General features: G+C 30.9%; 1 protein-coding gene across 8 annotated transcripts in view; it reads right to left on the bottom strand.

Moving 5' to 3' along the window:
• Positions 1–590: 590 nt before the first annotated feature.
• LOC126810868 (CUGBP Elav-like family member 2) overlaps positions 591–25,328 on the bottom strand; it is a 150,105-nt gene continuing 125,367 nt past the window's right edge. For 5 of the 8 annotated variants that reach the window (XM_050536180.2, XM_050536179.2, XM_050536183.2 and 2 more), the window contains 12 exons: positions 23,416–23,495; positions 22,309–22,446; positions 19,315–19,348; positions 18,533–18,604; positions 17,660–17,755; positions 14,517–14,591; positions 13,388–13,471; positions 11,288–11,503; positions 9,882–9,971; positions 7,762–7,905; positions 7,374–7,513; positions 591–4,656 (listed from right to left, as the gene is read on the bottom strand). In XM_050536180.2, coding sequence (XP_050392137.2) covers positions 7,386–7,513; positions 7,762–7,905; positions 9,882–9,971; positions 11,288–11,503; positions 13,388–13,471; positions 14,517–14,591; positions 17,660–17,755; positions 18,533–18,604; positions 19,315–19,348; positions 22,309–22,446; positions 23,416–23,495 — 1,157 coding nt within the window. In that variant the 3' untranslated portion in view covers positions 591–4,656; positions 7,374–7,385. The remainder of the gene's footprint in view (positions 4,657–7,373; positions 7,514–7,761; positions 7,906–9,881; positions 9,972–11,287; positions 11,504–13,387; positions 13,472–14,516; positions 14,592–17,659; positions 17,756–18,532; positions 18,605–19,314; positions 19,349–22,308; positions 22,447–23,415; positions 23,496–25,328) is intronic. The other 3 variants (XM_050536189.2, XM_050536182.2, XM_050536184.2) reach the window with 2 other exon arrangements.

The following is a 25,328-nucleotide window of genomic DNA, read 5'->3' as shown; positions in this document are numbered from 1 at the left end:
AATTCTATGACAAATAGTGAAGACTGGACCACTAAACAGTTACCGAACAGTTTTTCTTTGTGGTTATGCGTTCTACATTTGCATAGCGGTGTTTCTTGTGATGACGTATTACACACAAGCGGCCATGACATCAGCCTGTTGAAATTTCGCGTAGCAGTTGAGTTTCATCAAATCATATAATTATGCGGTAGGCTTCACCTTTATTTCAATAGGAATTGATTTATTATATGTTAAGCTAAGTGCAGTACTGTTTTGGGTCAGTTTATGTGTAAATTAAGGGAGGTATAGGCCAGTAAACTTTTTGTAGTGATTTCACTAAAAAACTTGCGCAAAGGAACTCCGTAAGGACGAGCCACTGCGACCGGGGTTGGGGTGGGTGTTCTTTTGTGAGGTATACAATCTGGAACTGATGATGTCGTTGCGAAATCTCGATTCATTGTCCACAGTACGCACGTACTTGTTCTTTGAATCACAGGCTTGTGTTTCTGCTATGATCCGCTTCTGATTAAACCTGGCACCTGAAAGATGACTTAGCTAGTGCATATCACACTAAGGACAAGGACAGAATAAACAACTCAAAACACAGTAACGATTCTCAATAAATTTTAATACAATTTATTTAGTTGTACCTTGCCAAACCACGACACAATGCGAACTAACACAAGATAAATCCACTGAAAGTAGATGGTTGGAATCCACATCAAAATTAGAAGTTGTAAAACATTGAAACTGTGACTCTTTTTAAAGAGCCCATTTCTGTTAGAATGTTACAGACTGACTGGTGTACTAAAACAAATATCTTGATAAAATGACCAACTAATGTTTGAACTCTATGGACATGGCCGATTTTATTCTTATCTGTATTGACTAGATAAATTTATAAAATATATGTAAAAACATATCTTTTATATAATAATTTCATAAAATTAGGCAAGACCGGAGAATTTCCTAAAACGAAAAATCTCTTCCAATCAGCTTTTAATCAAGAGAGGATTTAATGGCATTAGAATAAAATAAGAGGACCTCAAGTAATGATGACAAACATTTAATTAGGACCCCATAAAATGAGATGACAAACATTAAGGACTTATATCTCCAGTAATTAACATGGACGGAATTAATGGAATCTTTAACAACCTTTTATAAAATCACAACTCAAAACAGGTACATAATGTATCTTGAATAACATATAGAAGAAAAAACTATAGACTTGGTCAACAAATATTTCTTTTGATAGTATTAAAATGCCATTAAACCCTTTCTATGATGTTAATATACTTTAATTTGCCTTTGAACACATTCTTTTCTTTGATTTCATATTTTATTGATTTTCCTTACTCTATATTGATTTTTTAATTAATTTCCTAATCTTAAAAAAAAAAATTAATATACCTGGAAAATAAATTTTCAACAGGGTAAAAAAAAAAAAAAAAATTCAACAGAGCATAACCGATTTGTCAGAATTACTCAACAAATATTCATCATCATATTTGGGAATTTTAATTTAAATCATGATGAAATGTACTTCATGACTAAAATACTTGGCCAAAATATCAGGAAAAAACCTTTTTTCTGATTATTTGATTCTACACACATTGTTTAAATAAACTAAAAAAAAATAAAATAAAGAAATCTGAGACACATTTTAAATTCATAATTATAATAAACATGTCTTATTGTGCTAAAAATATATGATAATAAAGTGATAGATATTGCATTAAATTACACACTATCGCTAAATTTGCAATTTTTGATTTAATAATATTTTAGTCTGAAGAATTCTGAACACAATTATTAACAATGTAATCATACATCTACTTTTATCTGTTTGTAGTCTACTCCATTCTAACCTATATTCCTGTAAAGTTAGTCGTTATATATGCAATACAATACCATACATTCATTTGAAGGACAAAATCACATACATTATTTCTAATAAGAATATCAAGTGTTAAAATGTGTGTGATATGTGGCTCTATTTGTCGATCTAGATTAATGCTGATTAAAGAGAAATAAATGCAGATTAAAACGATATGTTACAACATCTGATCTGAGTGATTTGTATTTTAAAAAACATGAACCTGTGCTAAACCAACAAACTACAAGTGAATGAAGAACATGTTCAGTTGTGTTAATCCTACTTTGTGAAGTTAGTCGTATGTTAGGCAGTCACGAATAAAACACATTAAACAATAAATGTAATTACTTCAAAATAACAGAACAGATTTGACAAAGGAACAATTTTAAGTCAAAAACTGCCATGTCCGTTAAAATGTGAAAACTTGTAAGAACATGATTATAGTGGACACTGGGCCTGAGCTTTTCAATATCAATCTGACAGCTAAACTAATTATAATAACAAACAGAAATACTGTTAACATTACTTTACAGAACATAATTATATAATAATAATAATAATATAATATAATATATAGGCAAGGCGGCACTGTACAATAAACTTGCTTTAAAAGCTTTAGAAAGGAAACTGCTGAACAACATTCACAACTTTACATGAAAGGTCCTGAGATTGATGGATGTTTTATTTTTCGACATTACTATGGGCCCTAATGAAATGCAACTGAAAACAATAATTGTGAGCCTTAAAAACAGAGTACTCCATAATATATTCACAAATATTTCTAACACCACAATCGGCAAATCTGAGATCAGATCATAAACCAAAAGACACAAATGAAAAATAAATCAATTTTGAATTCAGTTTTGACAAATATAAGGTAAGTTTACAGGTACTGGTGGCTAAATATAAAACATAAACTCCATCACACATCATAGAGGCCATAAAAATATCACAAAAAGATCCAGTATTTTCAACAAATAGCTAAAACTCTTTTTTGTTTACAATCACAATGAAATATTCTGAACACAACACACCCATAGTAATATGTCAAATTATTAAATACAAACTTCACACAGTGTCATTACACTCTTCAAGAACAAACTTTCACTTAAGGAAAAAGGGTTAAACATTACAACATTAAAATGCGAATAATTTTGATTTGTTTCTACACATTATCGCAACACGAAATAAAGAAGTAACAACAACTTTTCATTTCAAAACACTGCAAACATTGGTATGACTTTTCCAAAGACAAAGTCATTTTAATACAAGACAACTTTAAACACCTTTACATATCTAGACTAAATTATCAATGTAGATGTAAGGCATGGCTCAGATAAAATACATATCTTACAAGAATTTGTTTGTTTTTTTTTTCACAACACGAAAAACTAAGAGTGAGGCAGTTAGAATTTGGTCCTCCTAAAAGTTATTCAAATTTGTTATTATCTAAAATGAATACCTTGAACTACTGTTTTATCTGAACTCCTGTTAAATATCAGTACAATAATAGATCTGTCCAAGAAAAAATTAACAGCATTACTCTTAGTTTTACTCTGATAAAAAATGAAGATGGTACCCCTGTGGAACATTCATAACATAAGCATGGTTTACATGTACAATAACATAAATCAAAAACCCTGATTATAATAATGTACAATATAAAATCATGAATAATTAATAAATAAATCAAGAATATATCCCTTTTACATCCAGCTAGTCAAACTATTAATTTATGTACATTGAGACATTAGTTGTTGATTCTCAGACTCATTAATTAATAAACAATTAAAATAATGATTGACACAATAAACTCAAACACCAAATCAAGACAAAATAAACACAAATACAAAATGAGCAGACTTTTAAAACAATGAATACTTTGGCATTAAAATACTAAGAGGGTGAAGTTCTCACTTCTAAACCCAACTTAACATAATCATCTGAATATGCATTACTATGATCAGAAACAAGTTGTGGGCTATTCACCAGTACAGTTTTAATACAATTGGAAGCAAGAAAGACAGAATACACCCAGTAATACAAGGTTTTTGATTGAATACATTTTGATATACCAATAGACTTAATACCAACGAGTTAAAAAGTTACACAAAATATAACCATGATCGATATATAATACTGTGAAATAAAATAAAATACTGAATTACAAACTAGATACTGAAAATATTGAGCTTGTGTAATAATGTATTAATATGATCATTAACTTAATACATATTCAGATCATCAGACACAGGTAGATAAAACAAGAAACTAATGATTGTATATAAGTCGAAAGACTGAATTCCTCTCCACATTACATTTATTAACATTTTAGATTCTTTCATATTCATAAAATTTATAAACTCAACTATATTTGTAATAAGTACATTCATATATTATTATATACACACCCATATAATATGGTACTACCTGTGTCTGTAACGTACAAAATATAGTATGTAGGTTACTAGTATATATAACCCAACACCTTAACCTACATACATAAACATAGAATTATAATAATGACCACTTTAATATTCCACAGAGGTACCCTAAATATATACCATCATACTAATTAGCATTAATCAAACGTCTGCTGTTACGCAGATAAATCAAACAGGAATCACCGCCATCATTTGTGATGTTGCTTTGTTTTGATTGGATTAGAAATCAACTGTAACCAAATCGAGGAAGCTGTTTACGTAGGCAGAACACTTACAATAGCAACACGTGACAGGCAAACGTAGAAGAGGAGACATTGGACGCCACGGTACATGGGTAACACACCACGGTGTCATCTACATAGAAAAGAAGCAGAAAAGAATGAAATTAAAACAAATTTGCTAGAAGCTGTTTACATGTAATTTACATCTGGCCTTTGTTATAATTTATCTTCTATCTTCTATGTATATTATATAAATAAGTAAAATATTTATAGTAATTCTTCTTTATTCATATATTTGTGTAATTTATATGAGTATATTTTGACAAGAAATTTTTTTTCGCTGGAAGAAAATACATTATTAGAAACACTTCACAGACGTTTGTTATTCACACAAAACATATCCATCCTTTTATTTACATCTCAAATTAAAACTCCATAGGCTGTGCGAATATATTTTGTGGAGATGTCCTGGTAATTCAACACCTAAACAACATCACATGCAAACTGGTGATATTTAGTAGCGAAGTGATGTGTAAGTTCAAAAATAAAATGAAAGAGTTATTGTAGGAGAAGATAACTACATGTACAGCATAGAAAATACAAAGGCCAGACATAAATAGAATAATATATATATATATATATATAAACAAAACATAGGTAACACAAACTAAATATTACAAAAATATAAACAGTTTGCATGCACGGTTAACATAAACTTTTAAAATAAATAAATAAAGTTTAAACAGGAAAAAAAAAAAAAAATTAACACCGAGACTCTTGGCTCCTGCCTCAATTCCAAAATAAATAGATTGTGTTTTAAAAAGTGAGACAGACAGACAGATAGACAAACTCATTTTAATATTTCCCTGCTTTCTTTGAAAGGCAATCAACAAAACAACAAGCGTAGACCCACATTTTGCAAGAGATGGACAGTAGTGTTGAAACTACTATTCGGATATCCGTTATGTTCTATATATATATATATAGACATTTTTATATGTGATCACATACGCAGCTCTGTCTTTTTTAAACTTAGTATAAATATCACTATATTATGTCATATTATTTAGCGATACTAATAAAGAATGCATTTTTAAATTCTTGTATATTCCAGTAAATCCACTCGACACCGAATTTGTCTTGTGTGGTTTGTTCATCCACATGCTGTCAAATCTCGATCCCGACACAGTGAACAAACTCATGAGAAGCTTTAAATAATAAAAAAAAATAAAGTAACTAACATTCTAGGTAGGTCACAAATTGTGATCATGTGTATCAAAAGTGTGGTGAATATTTTATTATTTTTTTTTTTCGTTTTTTTTCTTGTTGACTGTTGAATTTAATATTTGGTAATTTTGAAACGAATCCATGACATGAGTGATGTGCAAAATAATAAAATTGGGTAAATATTATACTATCCATGGGTAGATCATCGACAGTATTTCACTGTTTTAGAGTTTTTAATTTTGTTTTATCACTATCGGTTATTTAGTATTAAATTTTTAATGCAACGAAAGAAGTAAATAAAATATATTTATTTATTTTTTGGGTTGGTTTACGGGATACGAGGCTAGGATTTAGACTTCCCGCAGTAGAATACCAGAACAAGGTGACTGACCTTGGTGGGATAAATCTGACCTGTCATAGTGGTGTTTTTATTTTAATTTTTTATTCGTGTTGAGGTAAATGAAAAGTAGCAGGACTGAGAATTGGCGGGGTAGTGATACAAAAATTTTGTTACCTAACGGATAGTCCTAATAATAGCTAATATACGACTAAAGGTGGCCTAGGCACGTTTTTTTTTCTCGCATACACAGACTTGACAGACACTCCTCAACAAGTAAGAAATTGCGAGTATACGAACTTCTTAGCTAATTTTGTTCAAGAATTTTACATTTTCAAATAATCCGAATAGTATTCGGATAGCAAACAAAAGTATTCGGATACCAAATCTCGATCCGATTTTCAATAATAATGAACAAAGAACAAGGGTCCACAAGCTAAAAAAGTGATCTTTCGTACAATCAGCAGTCATAATCCAGGATATTACAGTCTGGCATGCGACAATATCAAAAGGAACCGAGATCTTTGGGATATAAGCATACATTTTAAGTTTCATCAAAATCGGATAAAAATTGTGACCCCTAGAGTGTCAACAAGCTAAAAACATGATTGTTCATACAATTAGGGACCATAATCCATAAAGTTACAGTCTCATACATGCCAATATCGAAAAGGATATAAACCTGTATTTCAAGTTTCGTCAAAATTGGATAAAAATTGTGACCTATAAATGTGAATACACAGCATTGCGGATGGAGCTAAGTTGCACAGCAAAGTGTAGTTTGGGAAAAAAAACCAATAAAATACTAAATATATATAAACAAAACCACAAAGTGGTATTACACAAGGTGAAAAAAAACACAAAAAAACCAGACAACATTTCAACATAAAACTCTTTGGATCCTGGTAGTTGGCACTTCTGGAAAGCGTTCTTCTTTATTTCTGGCATTATAATTTGGATCTAAATAAGTCAGTTCTCAATTATAATTATTATATTTTATTAATTTCAAATAGAACTCTATTTTTCCAAAACTGAGTTTTTCATTGATTAGTTCTATCTCACAAATATGATTAAAGGACTATTACTGTATTTGAATACCACAACTTGTGCATAAAAATATATTGATTTAAAAAAAAAAAGAACCAACTTATTTATTCAAATGTATATATGTTTTGTTCTTGTAACAATACAGATGTACAATATAAAACATGAACTAGATGTTGTTTATTAACAATAACTAGCTTACTATAGAATTATTACTATACCTGTTATTATAATGTACCTACCTTATGTTTCCTCTAATATGGTTTACTATCATGTTTTGGACGTTTCAATTGGACTTTCAAGCGTTTCATGCCTATCTGAAATCCATTCATTGCTTGTATGGCTGCTGAAGCAGAGACTGGACTGTCGTAACTTACAAAACCTAAAATATAAATTTTCAGATTTAAAAGTAGTATTAATTTTTTTTCGATTACAAATTTCAGAAAACAATGATATCCCCCAGTATAATATATGACCTCTTTAGACCAACTTAATTGACCAAGATTTACACATCTAATTTTCTGCAAAAGAATATATACAAGTCATTTCAAAATATTATGGTGTCATCTATTGATTACAGGCAGTAATAAATATATCAAATATACACCTCTAAAGATGTCACACACTTACCAAAACATTTGCTGAGGTTTGTTTGTTTATCAATGAAAACTTTTGCAGACACAACATTTCCAAATGGCATGAACATCTGTGTCAAATCAGGATCAGTGAATTCTTGGGGAAGATGATAAATAAACAAGTTGGCACCATCAGGCCCTGGTTAAAATTAAACATAGAATATACAATCTTTGATAATTTTCAGAATAAAAAATAATGATGTGAGGAATTCTTAATCCAGCTTCTATTGAAGCTAAAATCTAGATTAGTGTGAAGATACAAGTGACAATAAAGTGATATTCAGTTGAACTTTCTGGAATTGAATTCTCTAAATCCCCAAAATAGTGACGATTAAGTGAAAAGAGCGGATTTGAGACTAACGCATGCGCTGATTGAATAAGAAAATATCACAACCAACCATGGCAGCTGAAGCATTTGTTTGGTTTAATTACGTCACGATTCTACTCACACCACCTCCGTTTTCGGGACAGACTGAACTGTGACAGAACTCAATTCTATCAATCGTTATGTTGTGGACTGGATATCAAGCATCCCGTCAATATAAGTCTGCTGAGACACAAAGCCTTAACTTAAATGACATTCTTATTACACATCCAGTAAACAGTTCCAAAAATTGATAGTCAAGCGATCGAGGGCAGAAATAGTGGAGTAGTTGTCTATAATGCCCCAGGTTCAAATTTTAAATCCAGGCACGGATCCAGATAACCTTTAGCTCAACATCACTTAACTGGTGTGGCACCTATGAGGCTCAGACTAGCAAAATTTGCCTAGATTTTTGGAGAGAGAGAGAGAGGAATGGGGTTTAACGTCCACTCGACACATACTAGGTCATTTCGGGACTAACATATGGTTCAATTTTATTTCAATAATTCGCATGTGCGTAGGGGTCTTTAGCAGTGGGAGGAAACCGGAGGACCCGGAGACCCACGACATTGGACAGGCGACCCTACTCCTTGTCACGTACAACCGGGAAATCGAAACCACGCCAGTTGACTCAATGACAGACCGTATGATGCAGCACGTGCGTGCTAACCATTCGGCCACCCAACGCCCCCGCCTAGATTTTTGGATTTTTGGACTAGAGTCTATTAATCTATAAATAGCCATTGTACGTGAAATTCTCAACACATTTATCAACTATTACAGCCGTAAAAAATCTTGTTGACGATTCTGAATAGCAGTAGTATTTAGCTTTTTGGTTATTACAGCACCTTTAGGAATTACGTTCGTTTTATTTTTTAAATTGCTTTATCATTAACTATACCGTTAGGAGCGGCATCTTTTAGTTTAGTACAAATAATATCTCTGAAATACTCGGGTTAGGCAAGAACATGATACTAGCAGTAGTTTACTTTTACTTTTACAAGGTTCTTAAAACATTTGTTGAGTTAACTAACGTGTGTGTTTCTAAATTCAATTTCTTGTTCCAGCTTTCAGTTATGTTTCATACAAAAGTAGTCTTGATTATCCTTGCCTGTTAATCAGACGGAGAATGCATGGTCGGTAGACTGGTTAAGCGAGAATAAGTTTAAAACAAGGGCATGTAACCTATTTTTAACTCAAAAGTGCCTGGATGTTATGGCTGACACTTGTAACCATTTTTTCAGTCTATAAATTATGGATGGTTAAATGGTCATAGCTTATTAAGTACAACATGACCGTTTATTTAGTAACTATAAATGTGTGAAACTGATTTAAGGTTTGGTATATATATAAATATTGTGGTGTTATTGTCGAGATATTTATGTATGGTGGGGCACCCTATCTATTATATGTAAACTAAGAATGATCAAAGTATGGTTAAATTCCATTCCATGTCAAAAAAATTCAATACGATTGTCTTGTAAATAGTGATGTGGCATAAAATATCACATCAAAAATTCTGATTGTGTCTAATCTTAAATAGTTTATAACAAATACAAGTAGCTGTAAAGAATATCCTGTTTAAACAATCACTGACTTTCTTCTTTAACTAAACACATTGTTTCTTTTCATACTGGAATGTTACACCATAGGAATGGAACAAAACATGACACATATTTGTTACCAAGTTATGTGTTAGGAGAGATTTGTTATGGGACAGTACATTGTCACTGTAGCCATATTTTACATACCTTCTGACTGTTTACCTAAAGGTGAATTATTTGCCACTGCCGCTTGTTGTATTTGGGCTGAAGGATTATTAAAGGCATTAGGAAAAGAGGCTGAAAGAGTCAGAAATAAATATTTGGTTAGTGTGATGTACACTGAATAGATTGCAGCCAGGGAATCATTATATTATACTAATATTACTTCTAATTACATCATCTAATATATGCTTTGAACTCTGTAGGTCATGATGAATAGTGATATGATGACTTTATTAGTTGATTAATCATATTAATTGCTGAATTAATCAACACAATTAAATTACTAAGCACATTTTCACCATACAATTTACAAAGGGTATTATTAATAATTAATAAATCATATCAAGATATTAAAATTAGAAGCCCCACAAAGCAATTAATTTAGTCATCTCAAAGTTAACACGTGATGATAAATTTAAGTGAAAACATTTAACGATGGTATCATTCAAATTCCCTAAAACACACTATAACATTACATGCTTAATTTATAACTTCATCTATATAGCAAATAGAAAAATATGGAATTCTCACAACAACTTTCATATTAAAAAACATGCAGAATGTATGGAAAGGTACTTAAAATAGTTGTGTGAAGGATGTCTTTCTTGAGCATGTTTTTCTTTTAAGAAAGCAGGGGTACAATTGTAGGATATACCAAGCTTTCATTGATTTGCAATAAGTTTTGTGAAACAATATTTTATTTATCTGATCACTTATTTAATTGTCATAATAAAAACAGAATTTCCTCTTGATCAATAATTAATATTATTTGAGTTTACTTAAAAATCAACATTCCATTCAAATACCTTTGCTTTTAAGTCCCTAGGAAAACATTGGCATGTAAAATGCATTATAAATAAAAGAAATGAAAATGAAACTGCTAATGTTTGTTAGTAATAAATCCATACATTTTGTTATTACACTTCATATAATACAGTTTGCTACCCAACCAGAGTATAATAAATATAGTTTACTACGAAAATAGTGAAAGACTTGCAGTCAATACACCAAATTTCTATAAATTGTGTGGGTAGCAGGGATTCTATATATTTATTATAAGTTCAAATAAAGCAAAGCCTGTATTATACTTCATGCATCACACTGGTTTATAGTCAGTTACCAAATCTTATTCCATGTAAAAACACTTTTTCATAATAAAGAACTTTCATTTAAGATTTAACAATTATTTCAATATCGTTTTCAGCTTGATGGAACCAAAGTAAAAAACTGGTTTAATTTTTAACGCAATTTGGAATAAGATTTAATAAACAAGGGGGCACAACTCTTGCCAGGTCAGGTGACACTTAACAAACTGAACAACTAAACAACAAACAGTGTCACTGGGATAACGCAGCAAACCAATGTGAACAAAAATGAAAATGGATGTTTACCTTGATTGATTAAACCTGACAAACCTGCATATTGCTGTATGCCACTATAGGCCTGGCTGAGGGCATCCATGCCACTGGTATTTGACGAGCCGAGACCATTAGCCATACTAGGTACCTGGTTAAAACTGGATATACTCGATAAATTATTGCCACCAAGTCCTTGAAAACTGGACAGTCCACCAAGTGCACTACTGGAAGTTGTACCAGACAGAGAGCCTGAAAAATAAAGTGTAAAAACATTTTAAAGAGAATACAACTGTGGCAGTGGCAATAAATGGATTGAACAAGAAGTCATGTAGCTATGAACAACCAGCTATTTAGAATGAATTTGATTGAGAGTTTTACTCTTATAATGTCAAGCAAGCATGTGATTCTACTGTGCATGGAAGCTAACAAATTAATCCCCTGTATGTACCCCATGGGTTTACTGTTAAACACAAACGATTCTTTAATAGACAAGAAATTTATCATTTTAATAATTGTTTCCATTTTTTTTTTAAAACTGTACTATTTTAAAACCTATGATAGAAATAAAGATACAGAGGATCCAGAAATGTGAATTAAAAAATATTTCAACAGATCACAGACCAAGACAATGTTTCAAAATAAAAATCACAGGTACAATAATGAAGAGACAGAACAACAAAAATAGATAAGACGCCATCTAATACCACATTTATTATTGGTTTAGGTTCTTACCAAGAGGTACATGTATTCCCTTTCCGTGCAATGCTTTAAAACCATACAAATAGCAGAAATATAGCAACTTTGCCCATAATAATAACAATAATTGTACACAGAGATATAAGGTAAAATAATAAAACACAGACTTGTAATAATTATATTAAAGCAGGCTTCTCCGATTGACTGAAGCACATAAAATAATAGAGGGGTCAATGAATTTAAACTTAATTATTGTTAATATATTGAGTTCTGATGGGAAATATAATTCAGGTTAAATGAACATTTGGGGATAAATATAAAATAATGATCTAATATTGTAGATTGAAATGTTACACTAAGCAAACCAGAATGGATAAAATTGTGTTTTTATGTATGAGCTTTGAACAATACCAGTGAAGGGAGAGAGAGAGGGAGAAATGGGGGTTTAACATCCACTCAACACAAACTAGGTTATTTTGGGACTAACATATGGTTCAATTTTATTTCAATAATTCGCTTGCACATAGGGGTCTTTAGCAGTGGGAGAAAACCGGAGGACCCAGAGAAAACTCATGGGGTTGGACAGGCGATCCTACTCCTTGTCACGTACAACCGGGGCATCGAAACCACGCCAGTTGACTCAATGACAAGACCTTATGATACAGTGCTCATGTGCTAACCATTCAGCCACCCAACCCTCTATACGGTCAGTGAAGATAATAATGCTCAATAACAGCTTTATGGAAATGTATAGACCTATCATTAGCATGTATGGAACAGTCTTTGGAATTTATTAGCTTTAGTTATTCAAGTGACAAATATAGAAAAATATATTATCTGAATTCAAAATCAGAAAGTCCAATTAAACCTCTGAAAAATATATGACATAACCCCACAAATTTCTTGAAGGGAGACTACTCTGTACAATGTTCCATACAGCCATATTATCTCCCCTTAGACCACAGATCACCTGTACAATGATGATTATAAAGTACAATGTTAGTGTCCACAAATTTCACATATGTGATAGAACTGGTTCAACACATTACAAATATTATTTTTCACTTTCTCTGTTCTCGTGGCAGTCAATTCCCTTTTAAATAATTAGATTCGAAAATATATTCTCTCACATCTAATTTAACAACTCTTCGTTGTCTCAGGAATTATCAGCGAGCTTAAACTTGTGAAGCGGTTATCACTCGTTACTTCGGTCAGTAACGATAACTGCTTTTCTTTATATGTGACTTCCTGATTCATCAAATCTTGGTTACAGATCAACTATAGCAAAGATCTTTGTGTGAAAATTATACTTGGTTGGAATGGTTTTAAGATGTTCTATCATATACGTAATATTGGTGTGTACAGACATTTTCCTTTATAATACATTCATTGTAGTGCTCGACTAGTACACAAGATATATCAAGATTCATATTTTACCTGAAACACTTGCTGAACTTTGACTTGTGGCTGCTGCAAACTGATTTAGACCCAGATTTTGGACACCTAGAGCATTAAGAGTAGCTGCAAAACAATCAACTAATGCTTAGTGATAGAATAATAAAAATCAGGCACAACTGATCTTAACGAATGGTCAACTACACAGTCCAGAGCAGGGATCTTAATCTGCTATTTTTTGTCGGCTTTAGCCGTCTAATGTTTAATCAAGCTGATTGGTGAAACAATAAACCGGTCACTATGGTATCATAAATCAATCTACTTTCATCTGAGTTACAAAGAGTTAATTATTACTTTTCGATTATCAAAGCAATTAGCAGTAAAACCATACAGTCTTGCAAATAAACATGTTAGACGAGTCAGTCATGCCTAGTAGAATAATGTATATAATCCAATAATCCAATGTCAGTTCAATAATTAATTAATCACTTTCTAAAACAATGTTAAAGTATTTGATGACCTCACAGAATGACAACAGGAAACGAAAACGAGATTCCGCCTACGTTATTGATGGTGGCATTGACCTTGAATTCAGACTGACACATTTTCATTGGATGTTCCGAAATCCAGAGATTCTCCCACGTCCAATATACATGTAGGTCAACCAAAGTCAGAGGTCGAAAGATATTTTAAATCCAAATGGTTAACCAGTTACAAATAGCTTTTGTTCAACAAAAATTCACGGAAAATGTTTTCTCTTGTACTTTATTACTTTTATAATAAGTCAGGTAATAATCTACTGATCCCGACAGTTTTATATGAAGTCTCTCAATATTACCGTGTATTATTTACACATCTGGACTTCAGAGGACAAATTCCATTGATACATTTAGGTTAATGTTGGTTGATTTTTTAACATTACTCTTGGGTCATATTATCCCATAAAAGTGGGTGTAATGTTCAGATACAGTATAATTACTTTGTGAGAAAAAAGAAAAAAAAAATGAGAACTGCACTATTACGGACATTTTTCGCCCTCCAAATTATGATGTCCACATCCATCTTTATACATGTTTTTGTATTTCAGACTTTGTTTTGATATATATATATAATGTTTATTTCGTCAAAAAATATTTGTTGACATGATAATTAGTAAAAACAAATTATGTACCTGGATTCTGAGCCAAACTAGCCAAAGCAGCAATGCCTTGTAGATTTTGAAAATGAACATTATTCTGTGCCTCACCTGCAAAACATAATCAAATTCATTAGTTACAATTTTCATCAATTAATAACAGTACTATAAATTTTGTTAAATAAAACATTGACACCACAAAATAAATATATTTACATTTGTGGTGCAGTAAAATAATTTGGACAACTGAAATTTAAACTAACATGAAATATGATTTGTAATAACTGAAGTACGTCACAGAAGCTTAGGAAAATAAGTTTTAATTGATAAACATCATTAAAAGGTTTTAAATTAAAACTGAAGCTGAATAGTGCACAATATATAATATTATCCAAAGATACTACAGCTATTAGTAAAAGCTAACACAACTTTCTATATAAATTTTTTAAAAGAAAATTAGAAGCAATCAAACGATCCTTCATGTTTTGATAATTTGTTGATTTTGAAAGAAAAAAAGAAAATATTTTTATGATTTTACTCAGGTTAGAATTTTTCTTTCCCCCCCCCCCCCCAACACACAAAAAAAACAAGCCATGTATAATTGACTGACTAAAAGTACATGTATGTTTGTAAAATGAACACATCTGTTAAATTGTATAAGCTGGATCAAGTTATTATTAGAAGTTAGTTAAGACGTGAAAAGAGAAAGCCAGTGTATGAATCATGCCCCACACACTGCATGCTCAATATATGGGCATTTCAACACATGTAGGTATGAGTGCACTTATACTGGAAACACACATAGAAAAGCACACATGTAGAAATTCTCTTTGGGGGTAATAAACTTGAGGCAAATTGGTAATGTACACATCAGACAACAATGAAGTATTCATTAGCTCAAGTTTCTTAGCACCAAACTATTTTGAACCCTCCCAAAAAATCGTTTCCAACACAAATATTTCAAATAATGTCTTTTTTGCTTAGTCTACTATTAGTATTTGAAATCATGATGATGTAAACAGAATTTAATAATATAATGGACAATATTCAACTACAGATTTCACTCCATTTATAAATAGTTTGGTTGATCACATATTAACACAGGTTCTACAACATTCTGCAGCAAGACCACTTTAACGAGTGGATAGTGTGTTTATTGTTATAAAATCAGACATGTATTTCCTATTAAATTTTATCATGCTGGCTCGATTGCATCAATGCCAATGAAACACAAATTATGACATTTTTGTCTTCATTATGTTTATTTTATTAGACAAGGTACGTGAAAACAAACGGCTATTAATACAAACCAGTCGTAAAAATATCAACATAAACCAATAGCTTTAAATAACAACCCCCTAAAAACCTGTTTAATATACGCTTTCAGTCTACTTGACTATCAAAGGTTTGTAATAAATATTATCAGTAGTGAAAATATAGTATCACATAACAAAAGGGAGCATCATTTACTTCAATCTCATCATCAAGTGGGATTCCTATAACTTTATTTCCTTACAACATATGTTAGCAAGATGAATATGAAAACATGATTTGCACCTTAGAGAGTGTATAATATATTTATCTGAGAGCTAAATCTCATCATGTGGTCATATGATATATATATTTTGATATAATTTATATACATGTAGAACTATAGATTTGTTTCTATTCCAAACTCATTCTTATCTTGAGGTACATGTATTATATTTGTAATGACCATGAACAAGTATAGTCTTAATTTACTTAAAAGCTTAATAAAGTTCATTAATCTTTATTATAAATCATCCAACTACACAAGCTACTACAATCAATGTTTTTATATTTAGGACCCACAGAAAATATATGTTTAAATGTGTTATAATTTAGGACCCACAGAAAATATATGTTTAAATGTGTTATAATTGTAGAATTATTATGTAGTTTTACCACAAATGCAAAATATAATTTCATCAAATCAATCACATACATAATGTGTTCCTAATTCCCTGAAAATATTATTACATTTGTATAACTTTGTACTCTTAATGTGGGTCCAGGGTTTGATCCCTGTGATAGCCAATAAAGTTCCATAAAATTTCCATTCTAGCATACTACATGGCCATCTTCATAATTCCAGTTGTTGCAGAAAGTAGGATATTAGTCATTTCGGGACTAATATTTCATATTAAAATAAATATATTATCAGGGTGTCAATGGGATAGGTATCAATTTAAAAATTGTGTTAAATAATAAAAATCAATTTGTACAACAGGATATAAACGCATCTATTGTGTGAGGGTATAACATGTACATGTAATCAATATTGTTTGTAGGAGTTTTTGCCAATAACCAGTTATTTGACAGCTAAATTTCAGATTATTATATATTGTGTAATATAGATAATATTGATGAACTAGTTTTCAACAAATATAAATGACAGGTGAGCTACAATCTATAGAACACAACACTCGAGTAATTGCATATCAAAATTTATTTTAGGTTATTTTATCAAGTTTCAAACAAACACATTGCAAGATGAGAGCAACTGTGCAAATATATGTTATATATAATATAGTATGTGCATATATCAATAACCTTATGGTGTATAACTGAAAGCGTATATAGATTGAATATTGTCATAAAAACAATGAATTGTTATTCAGAAAAGAAGTGTATATTTATTATTAGTTGAAAGAAATGAATGATGTTGTGGAACTACATGAAATAAGTCTAATCATAAGCAAAGATTTATTTATAATTAAAAAAAAACCAGCAAAAAAAAAAAAAAAAAAAAAAAATTCAAAATATTTAAAACAAAAGATTGAAGAAAACTGAACAGAACAAGCAATGACAATGTGCATGCATTATCGTTCTGAGAACAAAAACTCTGTCACTCCAGGCATTTTCGAGACGTAGAATTGTCAGAATATGTAATTTGTATTCATTACATTTTTTTGTAATATGCAAGTCATGAAATGTATCTGATAAGCTTAGTTTATCTGATAAAATCTAACAGCAGCAATCTCTACATTTTTTACCTATCGAAATAATGAACCTGCACTTGCAGAAGTGCAGGTTCTCCTTTACAGTGCCGTATATAAATTAGCCAGATTGAAAACTTTCGTTATCTTTTCTCGACATACTCAAACAACTCATGCCTCTCGTCAGCACACACAGGAGATGATTAAGAATTATTATACCTGAGGAATGGTTGTTTATATTGGAACAACTTGATGTGCCATTGTTATTGACACCTGGGTTACTGTTGGTGAGGCTTGCTAGGGCTGCTAATAAGCCTGTGGCACAATATCACAAAAACAAGAGTAAGTCTAAAACCTAACACCTTACACAAAAGTCAACACTGAACAGTTTAATTTGTTTATGAAGTGGTAATAGTTTAATTGGATATCTTAGGTAACAGTAATAACAAGGGAAAATATATTACTAAAGAAGTCAACATGCATCTTAATTTTATTTCATAATAGATCTATATATTTATTATATGACCTTAATAAATATCTAAAGCTTATATTTTGTTGACTCCCTTTTTTTTTTTAACTTTTTTTTAGTGATGGCTAATCTACTGAATAAAAAAAACAAAACATGCTGAACCAAATATAAAGGAGTGCACTACCCAAAATAACAAAACAATATTACATGAAAATAATGGATTAATTTGTTTTTAAGTGGTGAGACATTTGTAAATCTTGTTCTTGTTTTAGAAGCCGATGAACGTTGAATTAGATACCATTCATATTGTGTTATAACACTGAAAAACAATGAGGCAGGAAATAGGCTTCCTCTTAATACAGACAATCCATAATCTAACCAAATACATATTATGTTATGGTCAGCTTTTAACAGTTTTTTTTTTTACAAACCATGTTGGCTGTTTGCCAGGATATGGGAATTTCTTTGGCTTTTTACTGAAACTTAATCAACCCAAAAGAATCCACATACCAATTAACTTGCTACTGGAGTGACCTAGATCGTAAAACTGTGTCAAGAAGAAACTTAGCATGTTTCATTGTTTTTACTGGTATAAAATGGCTCACACTAAAAAGAAGAGTTACCTGGATTAGTAGCAGACGCAGCAGCTAATGCAGCCATTAATTGCTGAACACCAAGTGCATTCATTCCTGGAACTAAACAGAAATCAATATTGTCAGTTTAATATCAAACGAAAGAAAAATATCATTTTGACAACTTAATCTACTTTGAAAGACACAAAAAAAGCATTATTCAATTTTCTTTCAGTAGAGTCACATCAGGTCTGATGGGTAATAAGTAAATAGTCTTTAAAATTAATTATAAAAAAAATAAATATGGCTGATCTTATGAATAATTCAAATTAACTACACATTTATTTTTTACTTCACCATATCAAGACCATAAAATGTTTAATAATCTATTCTTAATCTGGAAATTTTTCTGTCAAATAACCATACAATTTGTGTCTTGAACAAATTAAAACTTTATATGCTAGACTCTCTGGTGCTTACATAACACTTTGGTTTTTTTTTTTAATCACTTCCATGTAATCTTGGTTCAAAAAGTGCAAATACAAAAAGACTCCTAGAACAAAGCCAGAGGACATGCTCAATTATAAATCTAATAGGAAATACTTGTGAACGGTCGGAATCAAATAATTTGATAGAAAAACGGTTACTTGTGATGTCTGTTAATATGGATGAAATAGATTTAACAGCATTCATCTCATGTAGGGCTAAATTTACAGCTATCTAGGGAGGAATTATTCTCAAGTAAAAGGAAGTATGCGCATTAGACTTGTATATTTTTAGGTAACAGTACTGATTAACTTGAGACTAGATAATGATCAATGAATTTAACATACCCATGTTTCCTTGAGAAGCCGCTTGCTGTAATAACTGAAATAAACAAATACATGTAGTTAATATAGGTATGCATTAATTTCAATGATATACATTTGTTACACAACATGATCTTATTTTCCCCGTTACATCAAGATTAAAGAGCAGTTAAGTAAAGAGCATGAGATGAAACAAATCAATTAAGAAATATTTGAAATGAAAATGAGTGAAGTATAACAGAAATATATTGCATCTTGATGATGAAAGAAAGAAAGATGTATTAATGAGGTTATCAAACCTACTTATCACTTTACCACAAAGACAAATGAAAGTTTTGATGCCATTGGTCTGACAATGAGATTTTGAAATGTATAATTTCATTGATTGTATTTTTTCTTTTCAATGTGGAAAACATTTGTTTCTTCTGGAGTATCAGAATCTTGAAATGAATTGTATATAGATGTAACAGACAGAGATACATGTTGAAATGAATTGTATATAGATGTAACTGACTGCAATACATATTTTTATCTTGGCAAATATCTACAAAACAAATTCTAATTCAACATTGTTTTAGGCCAAAACTGTATGCATATCTTTTATCTATTGATAAAGATAGCTAAGAAAATATTATTGCGTGATTTGAATTCAATATAAAATGCTTCCAAATATAACTTCTGTACAGAGCTCAAATACTCTACATTAAACATGCCTACAGTTTCCAATTATTGAGAAAAAAATTAGTTTAAATTTCTTCTGTCTATTTGGTTTGTTGGGTATTGTTCAAATAGCTTTTTTAAGAGAAAACTAACATTTATAAAGCTAGGTTTTTGGCAGAGTTTAAAGTGAAACTAATTGTAAACAATAAAAATAAGATAACATCAAGAGGAGGAGTTGGTATCTTATTGATTTACAACCTTTATAATTATATCATGTCGATTTTAATATTTACTGTCCCAATTTCACTATTACACCTGTAGAAATGAAATCGTTACATACAAGGCGAAACAGATGTGTCATTGTCTAACGCCATCTACACGAACATTGATCAGAAATTAATTTGAAACAATTAACAAAATCTATTTACAGAACATCTGTTGCACAGAATAAATTTAACAATATCTATATGTTGACCAGATTTTATTTTACAGACACCAGCCATATATTGATAAAATCATGTTGCCACTTAAGCATTATTAATTTCCATGATTTAAATGAAACAGAAATAAAAGAGATACAAGTCTTATTTAGAAACATTCTTTTTGAAATACAGAACTAAATTTTGATTGTCACCACTTGAACTATATATACAAGTAAAATATACTTTAAAATCACCCAGTGAAATCAATTGAAATTAATGAATACTTCAAATGGCCATTAACTGGCACAATGATTGGCCAATGAGAATAAATGTTTGGATATAGGTTTTTATGTGTAGAATACTTGTGTAATGAGTGTATATGTATCAGAAGTTTGTTTTACAAGCATTGTCTTTAGTGCATTAAAGATGGATTAACATTTATCACAAATGACAGCGATTCAAACATATAAGTAAATAGCGTAATTTACCTGGTATAACAGTAATGGAAGAATAAACAGGGGGAAATGGTATATGATAGCGCTAGTTGATGAATAATGAACAGAGTTTTCAACTACAGGTATTCAATGAAAGTGGTAAATGTAATACCATGGGGAAGAGGATGAATATAGGCCATCTAACAAGCTGACAGATCGCAGACTATATAGCGGTGAATTATTGAACACTAGCTAGCACAATATCGCTGATTAATGAGGCAACAGTGTTGGATATGTATTGTTGTTAATGAAGCTACCAACAAGGCAGGTGATATGTTCTCTGATCGGATCAATACTAACAAAAATCATTATATTCAATCACATAATATACATGTTATATAACAACTACTAATATAATGCACTAGCATAAAATAATGATACAGCACTACTACCATAATTTATGCTGAAAACTATTGAACATTTTTTAACACAATGTTAATAATACAATCTCCTATTTATGATCTAAAGGCTGGAGGTTCATTATAGCACTAAAATTATACTTGAGATCAGACATAAACCTTTTACCATAGGACATACATGTACATACCATTCTCATACCAATCAAAATCAAGGTCTCTTACAGAAAATACTTGAATTTGAACTGACCAAACAGCAATAATGATGCTAATATGGTGCTATAATGAATAGCTGACCGTACAAGCCTAATGATATTAGACCTATAACCTTTAGGACAGAGTTCTTGAAGAGGAACACTTCTTAATGAAATTCTTTAGATCAAACCTGGCTTTATACAGTGGAGTTCATAGATCAATATACAACCTGGTTATCACGCTCTTTATTCAATTTATATTCTATACAAAACTAATAAATTCTCTTAACTATTTTTGTTTCTTGGTTAATTCTGGGTTGCATTCAATCTTTATAGACCTAATGCAGCAAAAACAATAAATACATTTTTCTTGTTCAAAGTCCCAACATGGCAGACTAAAGGTTAAATGTAGAGTTAAAAACTTTTGACAATACTCAACAGAAAATTTAATATAAAACCATTTTGATCAAAATATTATTTAAATCGACCAATTCTAACTTAGGTTTGGTCATTTTAAGAGAGAGAGAAAGAGAAATGGGGTTTTAACGTCATTTTGGACTTAACATATGGTTCAATTTTGTTTTAATAATTAGCTTGCATGTAGGGGTGTTATTATTGGGAGGAAACCTTGGGACCCTGAGAAAACCCAGAAGAATGGACAGGCGAAACCTACTCCTTGTCACACACACACACAAGTGTGGAATTGAAACAACACTACTTGACTCAATAATAGACCTTATGATCTAAAGCACACAAATTAGACCACTCAGCCACCCACCCCCTCCCTGGCCACTGTTATAAAGTTCCCACTTGTTCCAGTTACAAACCTTTTACTTAGCTTTCCTTATCAACTGTAGGTTATATACAATTGAATGATGATTTAAATACTTACTGCAAGGTATTGTGGTCCTAAAGCTCCTAAGCCACCTAAGGACATGTTCCATAAATTGGAGGTCATTTGTTGTAATTTTTTTGCTTCTTTCTCTTTTTGTGTATCAGCAAATTTGACTACCAAAGGCGAAGAACAACCCTAGAAAAAAAATATAATGTACATGACAAATATTTCCTAATATCATGAACACAGATTCTCATTAACAGTTGGATATTAATATAACAGCCTTTTGATGTCGGAAAGAATCAAATTTCACAAGCAAACTGAGCAAAATAAATTGCACAGAAAACTGTTATTCAAGTGTTTTATTCACAATTATCATGCACCATAGTGAGATTTCCACACCGCACCATCACTATATTTCTGTTTAAGGCCAAAGGTTTGAATGGCCAAGAATATAAAATACATCTTTTTCCCCCCATTTTCATCTGAACAAATCACCAGCTATGGATGAATCGGGAAATAAATCCATCAATGATTAAGTTTGGCTCTTATTTGGGTTCTTCCAGTTGTTATTTCTAAACCTCATAAGACTTATTTTATATGTTGATAATGTAATCAAGTTGATAGTCTGGATGATGAAAAGTATGACCAAGTCTTGTATAATACACGATTACATGTTAAGATGATTACAAAATTCAATACTTTTCTTTCCCAAGATGAAATAGTCATCTTGACTTTATTTTCCAATAATACAAAAATAAACCAAAAAACAATTTGTCCACAGAAAAACATGTTGATAGCACAAGACTAATTTACAAGTGAGATAGTGATGATATAAATTTAATAAAAAAGGTATGCTATATGGAATACGTTAAAAAACAACAGACATGTTAATCTCCTCAGACAATTCAACATGTAAAATTGGTTACAGGAAATCAAATTGGAAGCCTTTTCTTGTTGTTATAAGTTTTATCTTTTGGTACCAGTATGTCTTATTGCTCTCCAAGGTTAAAGCCAAGCCAATGCTTGTTTTGGCATTATTTATTAGTTACCAGCTTATCTAATACAAATGAATGTCGACTTATTTCCTAGCTTTTTATAACCTGTCTAGAGGTCGTGAACTGTAGTTTTTACACTCTATAATACAAGGCAGACATCACCTACCTCCATTGTTTGTGAATGATGCATATTTTTTATAGAATTCTGTGCACTCTGTCTGTTAGCATATGTAATAAAAGCACAACCTGAAATACAACACAAATAACAAATTAGCAAAGTTAATAATTAGCCACATAAATATATTTAATGAGATCGAGGTATTTTTATTTTTGATTTGATCAAATTAACATTGTCAATTTTATTAAAATGAATGTGTTAATTTGTTTTGAGGGATGGGAATCTGTATATTTAGAGATAAAACCAATGATGAGATTGTGAAAGCCATCATGTAAACTATAGGTCTCTTTTCTTCATCTGGCACTATATTCAGATTTTTATTTTATTGCCACTACAGCCCAAAATGTAACCTAGAGAATATGATCTATTTTCCTTAATTAAGGTTAACTCATAATATCGATTATGGGGGTTCTTGGAAAACAGAGGGCTATTATCTGATACCCTGATAGGTCCATTCAAAATATGGCTTTAAGAGTAAATGTAAGACTAAAAGTTATCTGGATATTTAATAAAACTGATTACATGTACCAGCATAAACTTAAATATATCAAGTAGACTTATTGTAAAGGTTGAATAATTTCTATTTTTCTAATCAGATATGCTGTCTTTCAAGAGAAAGACTGGATCATAGCATGTGAATTATGTACAGCAATCGTAAACTATACCGAGAGGCAATGAAAATGCACCATGTTTTTAGATGGACGATTTTAATTCTTGTTTCAGAGATACACTTTAAACTTGCAATTCTGAATGTAAAAAATTCTCTGGTGCCTACAATTCACTGTAAAGTAAAGTTTTTATGAACTTCATGGGTTGATGATTTTCTTAAACACACCCAAAAACCACATTTCAGCGTCATTGTATCTCACCAGCACTTCCAAACAAATCAGTTTTCATTGCATCTCAGTATATTCATTATACATAAATCATTTTTCATTTAATTATACTTAAACAAATCAGTTTTCATTGTATCTCTGTATATTAATTATACTAAAAAAAAATTAGGCTGATTGACAAAAAAATACACATTTTAATAGCATAACCAATATGCTTAAGGCATTTCAATGTATTTTCTGACAGGATTTATGGGCTACAGAAACAAGGTTTACATGTATGTGAGTTTTATGTTCTCAGAAACTCATAACAATACACAAATACCACAAAGGAAATTGTTTATTGTTTTTTGTTTTTTTACTTTAATCTCTTACATACCTACTTCTCAGCCATTTAATAAATTTGGCCAGAACAAATAATTTTTGGGAACTCAATATTTTATGTTTGCCAATCCTTGTTCCAATTTAAAATCAGTTCATGAGTAAAATACATGGGACACAGCTGCTGATGTTGAAATCAAAGTTCTTTTACAATGTAAGAAATGTTAATTTTCTGCAGACATACTGCCTGAAATTGCCCTAGGAAATAGTTCCAGGTTTTTTTTAGCGTAAAAACAAAGAAGAAATATATCTGTGCGACAAAATGAATTGTGTGTTTAACAGGATTTGAGACTATTGTTGAAAGCAAGCTGTTCGAAGCCTCTTTATCTTACTGTACACAGTGATTTTTACCAATACCTCTCTATTTGTTTCTACATTTATCAACAATTTGAGTTATTGAAACAAAACTACCTAGATAACTCACACAAATTTTCACATGCTTTCTCAACAAACAATTTGAACTATTTTCTTACAAAAACGTGGAATATTGCTTAACTTTTCACAATTTATGTCGGACTGCTTTCTAAAAGTTCCCAGTGGTTTATTGTTGGTTCTTGGGGGCATTCTGCAAAGTCAACAACTTCACAGTTATAACCTCATATGATATTTTGTTCAAATTGAACTTGTGATATCTTCCTCTACAAGTTTAATGGCATTACCACAGATTGCAATAAGTCATTTGATCAA

Source organism: Patella vulgata, chromosome 2 (assembly GCF_932274485.2).
Source record: "Patella vulgata chromosome 2, xgPatVulg1.2, whole genome shotgun sequence".
Lineage (NCBI taxonomy): Eukaryota > Metazoa > Mollusca > Gastropoda > Patellidae > Patella > Patella vulgata.
The sequence above is the reverse complement of the archived record's forward strand: the minus strand, read 5'-3'. Positions and strand labels throughout refer to the sequence as shown.